This window comes from Festucalex cinctus, chromosome 13, assembly GCF_051991245.1.
Source record: "Festucalex cinctus isolate MCC-2025b chromosome 13, RoL_Fcin_1.0, whole genome shotgun sequence".
Taxonomy (NCBI): domain Eukaryota; kingdom Metazoa; phylum Chordata; class Actinopteri; order Syngnathiformes; family Syngnathidae; genus Festucalex; species Festucalex cinctus.
Window position 1 is genome coordinate 12,437,982 of NC_135423.1, and position 12,019 is coordinate 12,450,000.

Below are 12,019 nucleotides of genomic sequence, written 5' to 3' on the forward strand. Positions count from 1 at the left end.
AGACGTTCATTCTGTAAGGGCTGACCTTTGCTGCTGCGCTGCGCTGTATTAGCGCAGTACGGTTCTGGCTGATGAGCTGAACTACTTTATCACAGCCAGCAGGAAACAGGAAGGGAGCAGCCAGCTGCAGGGTCAGAGGTCAATCTATAGCACTAAGGGGGATAGCATGGTGGCGGGGGTTGACAACAACCTAGTGTTCAGAAAAGCCTCTGCTCTTTGCTGTGGTTGCCGCCAGGGATAGATGAAACATGGCAATCAAATGTGGCTTTTGTGTGACTCTGCATTGTTCATGTTGGCACAGCAGCTTAGATAACAGCAACAGTTGTAGGGGGTAGTACAAACACTGACTACAGAGCTGCTATTGTAAGGATGGAGATGGCCGGGAGAGATGCCATTTAGGTCCTTTTTTTCTTTCTTCTTCTTCTTCTTTTTAATAATTGGGACATTACTACGTACTTGGCAGTACTGTCATGTCATCTTATATGAATTTCAATTTTAAGTCATAACCGGCTTGTAGACTTAATGTAATCGCCAACCAATATAAATTTATTATTCCCTCAAAATCCAGCCATTACAGCTAACAAAAATGGGCGTTAGCACAGCCATTTTGGCAGCATAGAAAACGCGTCTGCCACTTTGAGTAAACGGCAAACGCCACACTTGAACAATGATTGACAGCTGTTATGGACCAGCTGCCACAATGAGAAGAGGCAAAAAAAAAAAAAAAAAAAGGATTGAGCATGCTCCAGGCAACCAAAAGAAGAACCTATTCGTAGCCAATGTTGCACTTTGTACATGGTGCCTGAATCAGCAGATGCCAACTGTAACGCAAAATGTGTGTGTGTGTGTGTGTGTGGGGGGGGGGGGGGGGTCTATTTAGTTGATTTGTGCTGCTTGGGTTTAATAGGTATTACACAGTTGAATTTAATAACTGACCAACACCATAAAGAAGCCTTTTTACGGCATAAATGACGGCGGCCGAATTAGCAGCTGACAAGTCGCTAACGTACATAAACAACACTGCAACACTTGCGTGATAGTCCATGATGTCCGGATCTCTATTAAAAAAATAAAATAAAAAAAAAATAAAATAAAATAAAAAAATAAAAAATTAAAAAAAAAAAAAAACAGTACTCAGGTCTCATTTAGACCAACATGCCTTCAGTATTCAACAGCAACAGAATTGACATTGCTTTACCAATACAGTATTTTGGAGGGGACTCTATATTTACACATGCAACTTGGATTATAGTTAAAAAGTGGCACGGTCGAGGAATGTTTTCACCTGAAAATGAAGCATAGTGATAGCTTACAGGACAATAGAGGGTGAATGTTAATTTGGCCAGAAAATGCATCACTGTGCAGAGCAGAGGTGACACTGGAGAGGCGAGATACTCTGGAAGAACCATCTTGAATATTTGATTACTGCTTTAATGATGCGTCTGTGCGCCTGGCTTCAAAGACCTACAGCAATTTGACATGAGAAGTACACCTGATTTCTTTAAAATATACATCTGACTATACTTTTTTCCTATTTCTTACAAGCCATCCGCCCGACAAGCAGCAGTTTGTTGAAGTGTCGGCTTATGCTAAAAACGTGTAGCTATCTTCAGGCACAGTCCTCTCTCATCAGTACCCATTCGTTCATCGGGTACATAGTGCAGTGTACCGCAACTGCAGTCTTGCCGGCCTTTTTATTAGTGTCACTCTCGTGCATGTCAATTCCTGCTGCCCAACAACCACACACATTCTTCTTGTGTGTGGGGGTTCATAAATCAGGGTTCTCTTAGTATCACTCTTCTAGTGCTGCCCGAGTACTACTGGGCTTTGCCAACACTGCGCTTGCTTTTGCTGGTGGAGCGTCTCTAAATGGGTTTTTGTGGACTTCTTGTGTGACAATCTCAACAGTTACACAATTTATATGTGGAATGCTGCAAATAATAATAATGCTGCTATCGAGCCTGTCACATGTAGCAGGAAATTCAATTAACTAATATAATAGTTTGCAGACAAGAGATGCCTTAGCTAAACATGTGACATTGGAGCACAAAACTGGCAGTTGTGCAGTTATGTGTGGAGGAGATACCAATTTCAGGGTGATTACTGTATAATCTGACTTTATCTCATGGCTTCTCCAACGGTTACTTTTTAGGCATTTTACACAAAAGAAGCAAAATACATATATTTTTTAATTACGTATGTCTAATATGCTGCTCTCATGTCACCTTGCAAAGATTATAATACATGAAGCACCATTGACTTGGCATTTGCACACTGCTTCAATCACAAACCCCTCTTCTATTGTCTGCTTTCACAGGAGGAATCTCACCAAGCTGTCTTTGATATTCAGCCACATGCTGGCTGAGCTGAAGGCCATCTTTCCAAACGGTTTGTTTCAGGGCGACAATTTCCGCATCACCAAGGCTGATGCTGCAGAGTTCTGGAGGCGTGCCTTCGGAGACAAGTAAGACTTCATGTTGTTTGACCAGTATTTCATACTGCTACACAGAATTCATTACACCAACCACCAACCGTGCTTTCTTGTATGTTCTTCACTTCTAACTACGAGTTGTTATTTCTTGACATACTTTATAATATTTGACCATTGCTTTGCACACATAATCAGTTATTGCAAACAATTTTCCAGACTGGTGTACAAATATCATTATTTACATTTGGTTTGAGTACCAATTCTTGATAATGCCATTATGTCCTGAAATTTTAATGAAACTGTGTTTTATTTTTAACCAACTCTTGTTCAGAAACATGATTATGACACATGTGCAGACATCCCACTCAAATATAACCCTCATTAGTGTAGCAACATGTCATCACTGATATTTAACATCCAACTCCATGTTTGTTTGTTTTTGGGGGGTTTTAACTACGAAGCCATGCTGTAGTAACATATGCAAAATGTGGCTTTGCATCATCTTGCTGAAATAAGCACAGACTTTGCTGAAACAGGCATTGCTCCGATTGCAGCATATGGTGCATTTTCAGCATTCATGGTGCTGTCACAGAAAGGCACACCTATACCACACAGATGCTGGCTTTTTCTTTTTTCTTTTTTTTTTTTTTTTTTTTAAATCGGTAGCGTAACGTTTTATAAAGCCATGTTTCAACCAGCCCTTGTCTATCCAACATAAAACCTGTTATGTAGGCAGGATGCCAATAGCTGCATCAGCTGCTTAAAACGTCTTCAAACACTGCATGCCAGTGAGAAGCCATGTAATTTGACAACTAATTGAAGAAAAATTAACTTAATATGGGACAGCTCAGCCCTCTAGAAACACAACGAAGCGTGCAATGGGAACCCCAAATTAAAAGGCGAACAGTTCAGGTTGGGTTGGACGCTTGTACGAAACTGCACCGATCCTTTGGAGATGATGCTAATTCATTTTTATTTTCTTCTGTCTTTTTTTTTTTTTTTTGTGCCAAAGGACCATTGTGCCTTGGAAGGTGTTCCGTCAGTCTCTTCATGAATTCCATCCAATCAGCTCTGGCCTGGAGGCCATGGCCCTCAAGTCCACCATCGACCTCACATGCAATGACTACATCTCCGTTTTTGAGTTTGACATTTTCACCAGGCTTTTCCAGGTAGTCAACCTCAGGTCGTCTTGTTGAAGACTGAACAATCTTTATTGTATGTGCTTTCTGAATGTCATTCGTCTTTCCATTTGTTGCACACTGAAGGTAGTCATCCCTGTTACCAAAAAGTACTAAGCAGATTTAGACATGAATCATGCATCTACTTTTTGTTCATCAGGAGGGTGCTAATCAAATACACATTAAAATGCGGCGTCTCGGGTGTATTTTGAGCCATGCAACCATAACACTGCTGCTTTTCCTGGGGTTTGCATAAGAAGAAGCCACAGGAATAAGGTCAGAAGGCGGATTTATCTTCAAAGCATTTTCATATTTACAAGATTTGCAAGCATTTGCCGATTTACACAGTACTAAAACAAGTCAGTATCAGTCAGACTTCTTTTCAAATTTAGCATACCAGTCGTCTCGTTGTCTGGAGCCGAAACACGTGTTTACTTATGTGTCTTACAACACTTCCTCTGGCATTTAAATGTCTGAAAACTCCAAGTAGGAAGTGAGAATTTTGTGCTGTCCTTGACATACACCAATATGCTGCTCTTTCACCTCGATGAGATGTGTGAAGGACATCATAATTTATAGTCTGAATTAGGGGTGTGAATTGCCTAGTACCTGACGCTTCGATTCGTATCACGATTCACAGGTCACGATTCGATTCAATACAGATTAATCCCGATACGAATTTATAAGTCGATTGTTGCGATTTTTTTCATTCAAATTTAGAAAATACTAATCAGTAAGCTTGTAGAGTGTAAGATTTATATGAAAATGTATTATTTATTTATCTGAAATTTCAGACTTATAGAGGTTGTAATCTGTTTCATGTTTGAACAGCATTAAAATAAAATATTAAGGCTTAATTTTCCGTTCATATAACATTCTTCCATGCTCAAGGTGTGAATCCTATAAAAAAAATCGATTCTGCCGATTATTGAATCGATTCGAGAATCGTGCGATGTAGTATCGCGATATATCGCCGAATCGATTTTTTTTAACACCCCTAGTCTGAATGGTGATTGTCAGTTTATTTCCCTAATGTTTACTGTTCATCATATTTAGAGCTGAGTTGGCTGTGAGAAAAGAGAACTTCACTTACTAGATGATGCAATGTAGAGTAGACTTTTTGTCATCATGATTCACACTAGTTTGTGTCACATTTTACCAACCGCGTGGGAAAGATGTTCTTGAAAGTCTTATTAAGGAGCAAGTTCGAAAAGAGAGATTCCCAGCACAGTCCATATTTGGTGTCTAATCAGATATACTGAATTATCTTGCAACTTTTTTAATGGCAGTGACCTTTGTGGCTCATCAAGTTGTTTTCTTCAATTTTACTTCCTTTCACACTGCAGACAAAAAAATACGAGGCTGGTTGTTGAAACAGTCGACAACTACTGTACTATAACTAGACAATTTTAGTCTTCAGTTGTTATGCTTTTGGTTCAAGAAATAAAACCAGCTTTGAAGTTCACGTTTAAGTCAGCCTTCACAGATGGCTTAAAGGAGTGTTGTAGTCACTTTTTTTCATTTATTTTTTATTTATTTTTTATTTTTACTCACGACTGCCACCTCTGGCCTAAAGCATAACTGCAGCCTCTGTGTAAAGCTCCTGCATGGTGCGACTCCACCCCTCTCCTTCTCAAGAAACTGTGGCATGTTGAACTGCACAATGAACCTTTTAAGTGATATATGTGGAGAGGTTCACTTGTTGCACTTTTTCTGGTTTAGAGTTTTACTTGTTGGTTGACCCGTGTCACTGAGAGGCGAGTGCATCTAACAGTTAACTCTAAATACTTTCCTCATACTTTTAAGCTGATTTTGTTGTAGACAGCATGATTGTCTGATTCGTCACACTTTCTCGCTCATAGCCTTGGTCATCCCTTTTACGGAACTGGAACAGCTTGGCAGTCACGCACCCAGGTTACATGGCCTTCCTCACTTACGACGAGGTCAAAGCGCGACTGCAGAAGTTCATTCACAAACCTGGCAGGTGAGACAAGGCGACACATTTTTTTACTTTCTTTTTGGAACGGTATATTGTATTGTGCCACATAATCTTTGCCAACAAAATTGTGGGTATTGTTTGTGACCAATGAGATTATTCTGAACACAAACACACAAAAAATCATGTCTTGATTTGCATAGATGCAATGACAAGCAGACATTGGTTCCAGTTGAGTTAGGCATGAGTGTGAGTGTGTCTTTGTGTGAGTGAGTGTGAACGAAGGCTGCAATGCAGTGTACTACCGGTACCTACCATCAATGGGCTTGATTGTGCACTGAAAGACGATGTCACTGCTTTGGCCAGCCTGAGTGATATGACGTTCACGTTCTAGCGTTAGCTGGTCTGTGTGAACACGTGACACAATAATTTATTTATAGTGCAGTTCTTGACATTCAAACACTTTATAACACATCAAGCCCAAAAGCAACATGTGTCACTTGACCGGCAGCTACAGACGTCAATTGATGATGTGCTGTCATGTTGCATCATTGCAGCGTCTGTTTGCACCCTAAATGTCCTCATCATTAAAACGCAGTGTGAACTGATCTTTCTCATTGACTTCTCTTCAGTTACATCTTCCGCCTGAGCTGCACCCGGCTGGGCCAATGGGCCATCGGCTACGTGACGGCGGATGGAAACATTCTCCAGACCATTCCTCATAATAAACCTCTCTTCCAGGCCCTCATAGATGGCTTCAGGGAAGGATTGTAAGTCCAGAAATATTCAGTTTGGCATGCTTTCAGTACAGTGTCATGCAAGTCTTAGGCCGCCATTAGCTGACTCATGACCTTATTTCACAGCAGTCATGATCCTCCGTGAAGCAGAAAGTAGCTTGCTGACTAACAAACAGATGAGCAAAAATTTCACTTCACTTCATTTTTCCACTTTTTCCACTCTTAGCAGTTAGTCCTTGATGTGACATTCTAGCTATTTAAAACAAATGTATACAACTTTACATGGTACTGTTAACAGTACAGCCGTCATTTAAAATTGTACATCTGTGACTAGATTTCCATTTTAGATAAGATATTATGTATTGTAATTGTTACTAATAAACACGACCAAAATCCCATTATAATCTTGGCAAGTAAACAGTGTAGCCACTAAAGCTAACAAAAAAGGATTTACACTTTTCAGGAATCAGCAGCTATCAAGTGGCATTTTGGTATACTGTATGTGTTTGCCAGTTTCCAGGACTGGTGTCATAAAAGTTACATTTCAAATCCAAACTACAGGTTTTCCTTTCGAAGTAATCCCCCCCTGGAGTCTCGTGCATTTTCCCAAACCAAGGATTCTTCCAGCTTCTTGATGTTGCCCGTATCTTGAAAACAATCCCCCTGACCGATTCCCTTAATCTTGGGGAAATATGTAAAACAAATCACACAGAGCTAGGTTGTGCCATTGGGAGTTTCTCCAGTGCGACGATGTTCTTCTCGACCAGGAACTGTCAGGTGCTCAGGGCATTGTGAGCATGCACATTGTCATGATGAAGCAGTCACGAGCAGGATCTCTTCGTAGATGTTCACGTTATTTGTCTGACCCACATTGAAGCGGAAAACATGTACCTTGTAGTTTGGGTTTGAAATTTGTCTGTTGTGACACCAGTCCTGGAACATTTCTGACAACCTAATATTACCAATCACCTTTGTGCCTTTACTACACTTCCAGCTATTTATTCCCTGATGGCCGGCCCCAAAATCCAGACTTGACGGGACTGTGTGAGCCTTCGCCCCAAGACCACATTAAAGTCACGCAGGTCAGCGTTGCATGCTTCTTGATATTAGGGATTGTAAATGTCCATTTTCAATGTCACTTAACTAAACTACACACGCAAAAAGTTTGAAAACGAACACACACCTATTGAGTAGGTAATAGTGGATGACTTGAGGTCCAGAAACGCACTATATAAATCTGATGCATTATTATTTTGAGCACCCATTGAATCATAAGCCAACTAATGCCATAATCAAACAGAGCAAATAAACCATTAGTTGAATACTAGTAAACAGAACATTATTGTTCCTAAAATACTGACTGTGAGGAGTTCAAGTGAGGATTGTTTTTTTTTTTTACTTCACTGATTTGGAGTCAAATGAAATGTACCCGTTGTCATTCTGACTCCATTCTAAAGCATCCTGGGGAAAGCCCCGGCCCATTAGTCTTATACAGCAACAACTTCCAAGATCCTCTCTTTGCCGTGCTATTGAGTACTGCCCCCTGAGCGCTCACGACTGCCTTTCCTCTCTCCCCTTCCAGGAGCAATATGAACTCTACTGTGAGATGGGATCCACCTTCCAGCTGTGCAAAATCTGTGCGGAGAACGACAAGGACGTGAAGATTGAGCCCTGCGGTCATCTAATGTGCACCTCCTGTCTCACTGCGTGGCAGGTAGTGGAGGAGACTTTTGTCGGCTTGTTGTCTTTGGGCAGGGGAGAAGTGCACATTCCTTACCCCTGTCCACCTATGCAGGAGTCCGAGGGTCAAGGCACAGGTTGCCCATTCTGTCGCTGCGAGATTAAAGGTACAGAGCATATCGTTGTGGATCCATTTGACCCGAAGGACAATGGTGGGAGCTCCTGCAGGGGCCTGTTTGGAGCAGAGGGTGCTCCGTCGCCTAGCTATGACGACGACGATGATGACAGACTTGAAGACCCCCACTTAATGATGAGCAAACTTGTTTGTACAAAGGTAGCTTTCATATTTTATATCAATGCATTTCTTTTGGTTCTTCTCCCATTCTGCCCCTAAATCTACTCATGTCTCTGTAGATGAAATACTTGTTGTATGTGCTTCAAGCTCAAAGCTCTTATCTAAAATCTTTGATGGTGCTTTTTTATGTTCCTCACATGACTTCAGATGTGGTACAATCTCCTAGCTTATGTCTTTTATGTGCCTCTGAGATGCTGCATTCATCTTTTACACAGTACTAGGTGTAGTTAGGTAAACGCACCTTAATGTGGTTAACGTGGCCGCTCTCATTTTGGATCTCATTTGTTTTATAATCACCTATTTGTTATGGTGTGTTGACATGAAATGAGTCGTGTTTTTTTCTGTTAGAACCCAAACATGTCGAGTTTCAACTTGTTTAAAAGATTGGAACATTAAACTGTCTGGAAACTAATATTAAGGAGCAACTTCTCTAATCACATGTTTACATATATAATTTCAACGTCAAGATCAAGTCAGAATGAATTTTTTGTCATGTCATCCATTTAGAGGAAGTTATATGGTTTAGTGTTTCTCATCGCCTAAGATTATTAAACATGTCAGATTCAGTCACTTGTCAGTCATTCAGTAAATGTTACTTCTTTTACTTTTTAATTGTGTAGTTGAAGTTGTTTTGTGTGTGTGTGATGCAGGTGGAACGTCCCCCATCACCCATGTCCGTGACTCCTCAGTCATCCCTTCCACCCGTGCCACCCAGACTAGACCTGCTTCCACACAGACCTAATCCACCTGGTGCCTCCAGTCCTGGAGTCACTACTAAGGTCAGTTCAGTACAGAACATTCAGCTTGTCTCCCATTTTTTAAATTGATTAATTTTCGTAGAGTAAATCAAGGCAATCTACTTGGAGAGGGAGGTGTTTGTGCCAGTTACACCAGTTCTAAATATGGCTCGTACAGATAGTAAGCTTTCAGGAAATGGCCCATATTGTGCTGTAGAATGACTGTTTTCACAGCTCTGAGTCAACCAATGACACCAGTGTTGTTAAGAGGAAGTGGGTGCATTCTCTTGCTGTGTGGCAGAGTTTAACCACACAAACAGCCTTACTGCTGTACACTTTTTCCGATGTTTGTGCTAACCTGCTCATGGCTGCTACTATAAAGTCTACAGAAATGTACAAAAAATCCACAATCTTCATTTAAAGTAGCTTTTGCCAGGTCTATTACATTTTACAAAATGTCAGCTCTATTTTTTCAGCTCTAAATTGGAATCAGAATATGCTAATCAAGTCTCTCTAATATGTAATTATTCCACTCGGCACATGTTCATCATACCAGAATTTAATTATGTAATAGCTGCTGAAAATGGATGCTGAAAATGTCACTGGATTGAAATATTTTAGTTAGGGGTGTTGGGCGATTCGAATTTTTAATTGCGTGACTTCAATGCTTAGTTAATCAATTAATTACAAATTTTCTAGTTTCTAAGTTTTCATACTCTTGTTAACATAAAAGTGGAGAAAAAAATGTTTAACTAATAGAAATATGGCTACTTTAGTCAGTTGAAGCGCTAAATAAAAAGCAGTCCATGTAATATTGGTACAATAAAAATTGAGTTAAAATAAAAAAAGATGTACTTTACGGTAACAAAACGAATGTGATATGGATTTATATTGAGGACATTTCTCTGCCACGAGATGGCATAATTGCATTTGTAAGACGGTGACAGCTCAGTGCATTTTTCTTTTCATATTGAGCTTTCTAATATTTAACGAAGTGACGTGAAATTCTGCACATTTTTTTTTAATTGTAAAATACAATTTGACCCCGGTCTCCAAAAATATATCCATTATTATTAACTTTATTACATTGCGACTGGAATTCCCCCAGTACAGGCATTCCAATGAAGGGACGGTTATTAATCGCGCATTAATTTAAAAAAAAAAAAAAAAAAAAAAAGTGATGTTAAAGGAACTTCTAAATTAACTAAAAATTAACGCACTAATTTTGACACCCCTAATTTTAATATATACTGGTGCTGTATAATAAATGTCATTTTTAATATACAAAGACATGGTCAATCCTTATGTGGTATTTGTGTCTCACTGTCCTCTCTAGGCAGCATCTCATCACAAAGATAAGCCCCTTCCTCTCCCCCCAGCACTGAGGGATCTCCCACCTCCACCTCCCCCAGACCGCCCCCACACGACTGCCCCGTGCTCGGAGGGACGCTTGCAGAGACGGCCCCTACCCTGCACGCCCGGGGAGGCCCCGAGAGATAAACTGCCTCCTGCACCCCCAAACCGTCCACCCACTGACTGGAACTCCCGGCCTGTTCCCAAAGCCCCGACGTCCTCGTCTTCATCCTCCTCATCTTCCTCAAGCAGTCAAGTCTCTGTGGTGGGTGTGGACATTCGTGCAGGTGTCAGGGAGCTCTCCAACCGACACTCCCTCCCTTTGGCGCTGCCCTCTGCCCTGGACACACGCACAGACCCGCAGAAGAACAATAACTCTCTCAGTTTGGACCACCAGCTGGTTAGCACAACCGCAGAATACCACACCCACACTTTCAGCATGTCATGTTATTTGAAAATATCATGCAGCGTTGACAATTGTTTTACTTTAACATGATCATTTGTTTTTTTTTCTCACTGCACGTACTTTTTTTTTTTGTTTACGTTTCTGATGTTCTCTTCCATTTCAGAACTTTGTCTCAGTTGTTGGTCAAGATTATGACAACCCCAAAGTCAAACCGTCATCCTCCGCCAATGCCATCTATACGCTGGCAAGCAGGTATTTATTAGCATTGCTTTCTATTGGAATTCATGTTCATAAAATTTAGACAGCAGAACAGTGAACCAGGGGATGGCATTTCTGCCTCATATCAAGACGGTTCGGGGTTTAAAATGTTGCCTCACAATCTAAAAGCACATTGGATGAATAGATGGCCATAAAAGTGAATGGTTGTGTGTGTCAGCTGCGTGATTGACATGTTCAGTCAGTGTAATCCATCTCCTGACAAGTACTTATAAGCAGGGGTAGGTTCCCGCTTCCATGTGACAGAAGGAGATTGGATGCAAAATAAAAATGGATTGCTGTTCTGGCAAAACAGTGGTAGCTCATCTTAGGAGTTATTTAAGTCTGAGCCTTTTTTTTTTTTTTTTTTTTTTTTTTTTTTTTTTTTTGTCTTTTGTTGAAAGCAAAAAAATCAAGTAACTGCTACATGATGGCAGTGAACCTTACAACAAACAAGCAGCAGACAGTGAACCATTCTTCAAAACAGTGCTTGCTTCAAGCTGTGTATTGCCATTCACAGTTGAAGTTAACTTTGAAATTAAACGTACAGCAAAAGTATGGGCAAACAAAACTTGCATTGACATTGCGGTAGTTACAAGTTACAACCCCTTTAGGCAGTGAGTATTTGAATGTAAACGGTGCAGTAGTTAGGCATGTAGACACAATATAGCAATACACACAGACGTATTATTTATCTACTTAAAAAAATAAAATAAAAAATTAATTACTGCAGTTTACTGAGCTGAGCTGAGCTGAGCTGAGCTGGGAAGAGTCTTGTATTGTTCTGTGTGATTATACTGCCCCCAGATGGTCAAGGTGTACACACCAGAAGGAGTAGCACATGTCAAAGGGTTGCATGCACAAACTGTTTAATTCTTTCAATTGTATTTCTGATATTACTGTATGCTGTGCAGTGTAGAGCAGTGGTTCTTAACCTAGGTAAGATCGAAC

The 12,019-nt window shown here is 40.5% G+C and overlaps 1 protein-coding gene across 3 annotated transcripts in view; it reads left to right on the forward strand.

Annotated features, from left to right (window-relative positions):
• The window catches only part of cbl (Cbl proto-oncogene, E3 ubiquitin protein ligase), a 73,992-nt gene that overhangs the window by 13,614 nt on the left and 48,359 nt on the right, over window positions 1–12,019 (forward strand). For all 3 annotated transcript variants that reach the window (XR_013278238.1, XM_077494290.1, XM_077494291.1), the window contains exons 3-12: window positions 2,318–2,464; window positions 3,444–3,600; window positions 5,472–5,593; window positions 6,178–6,315; window positions 7,277–7,364; window positions 7,865–7,996; window positions 8,078–8,296; window positions 8,968–9,096; window positions 10,391–10,807; window positions 10,977–11,065. Coding sequence is in view for 2 of the 3 variants with exons in the window: in XM_077494290.1 (XP_077350416.1) it covers window positions 2,318–2,464; window positions 3,444–3,600; window positions 5,472–5,593; window positions 6,178–6,315; window positions 7,277–7,364; window positions 7,865–7,996; window positions 8,078–8,296; window positions 8,968–9,096; window positions 10,391–10,807; window positions 10,977–11,065 (1,638 nt within the window). In the remaining variant the exon portion in view is untranslated. The remainder of the gene's footprint in view (window positions 1–2,317; window positions 2,465–3,443; window positions 3,601–5,471; window positions 5,594–6,177; window positions 6,316–7,276; window positions 7,365–7,864; window positions 7,997–8,077; window positions 8,297–8,967; window positions 9,097–10,390; window positions 10,808–10,976; window positions 11,066–12,019) is intronic.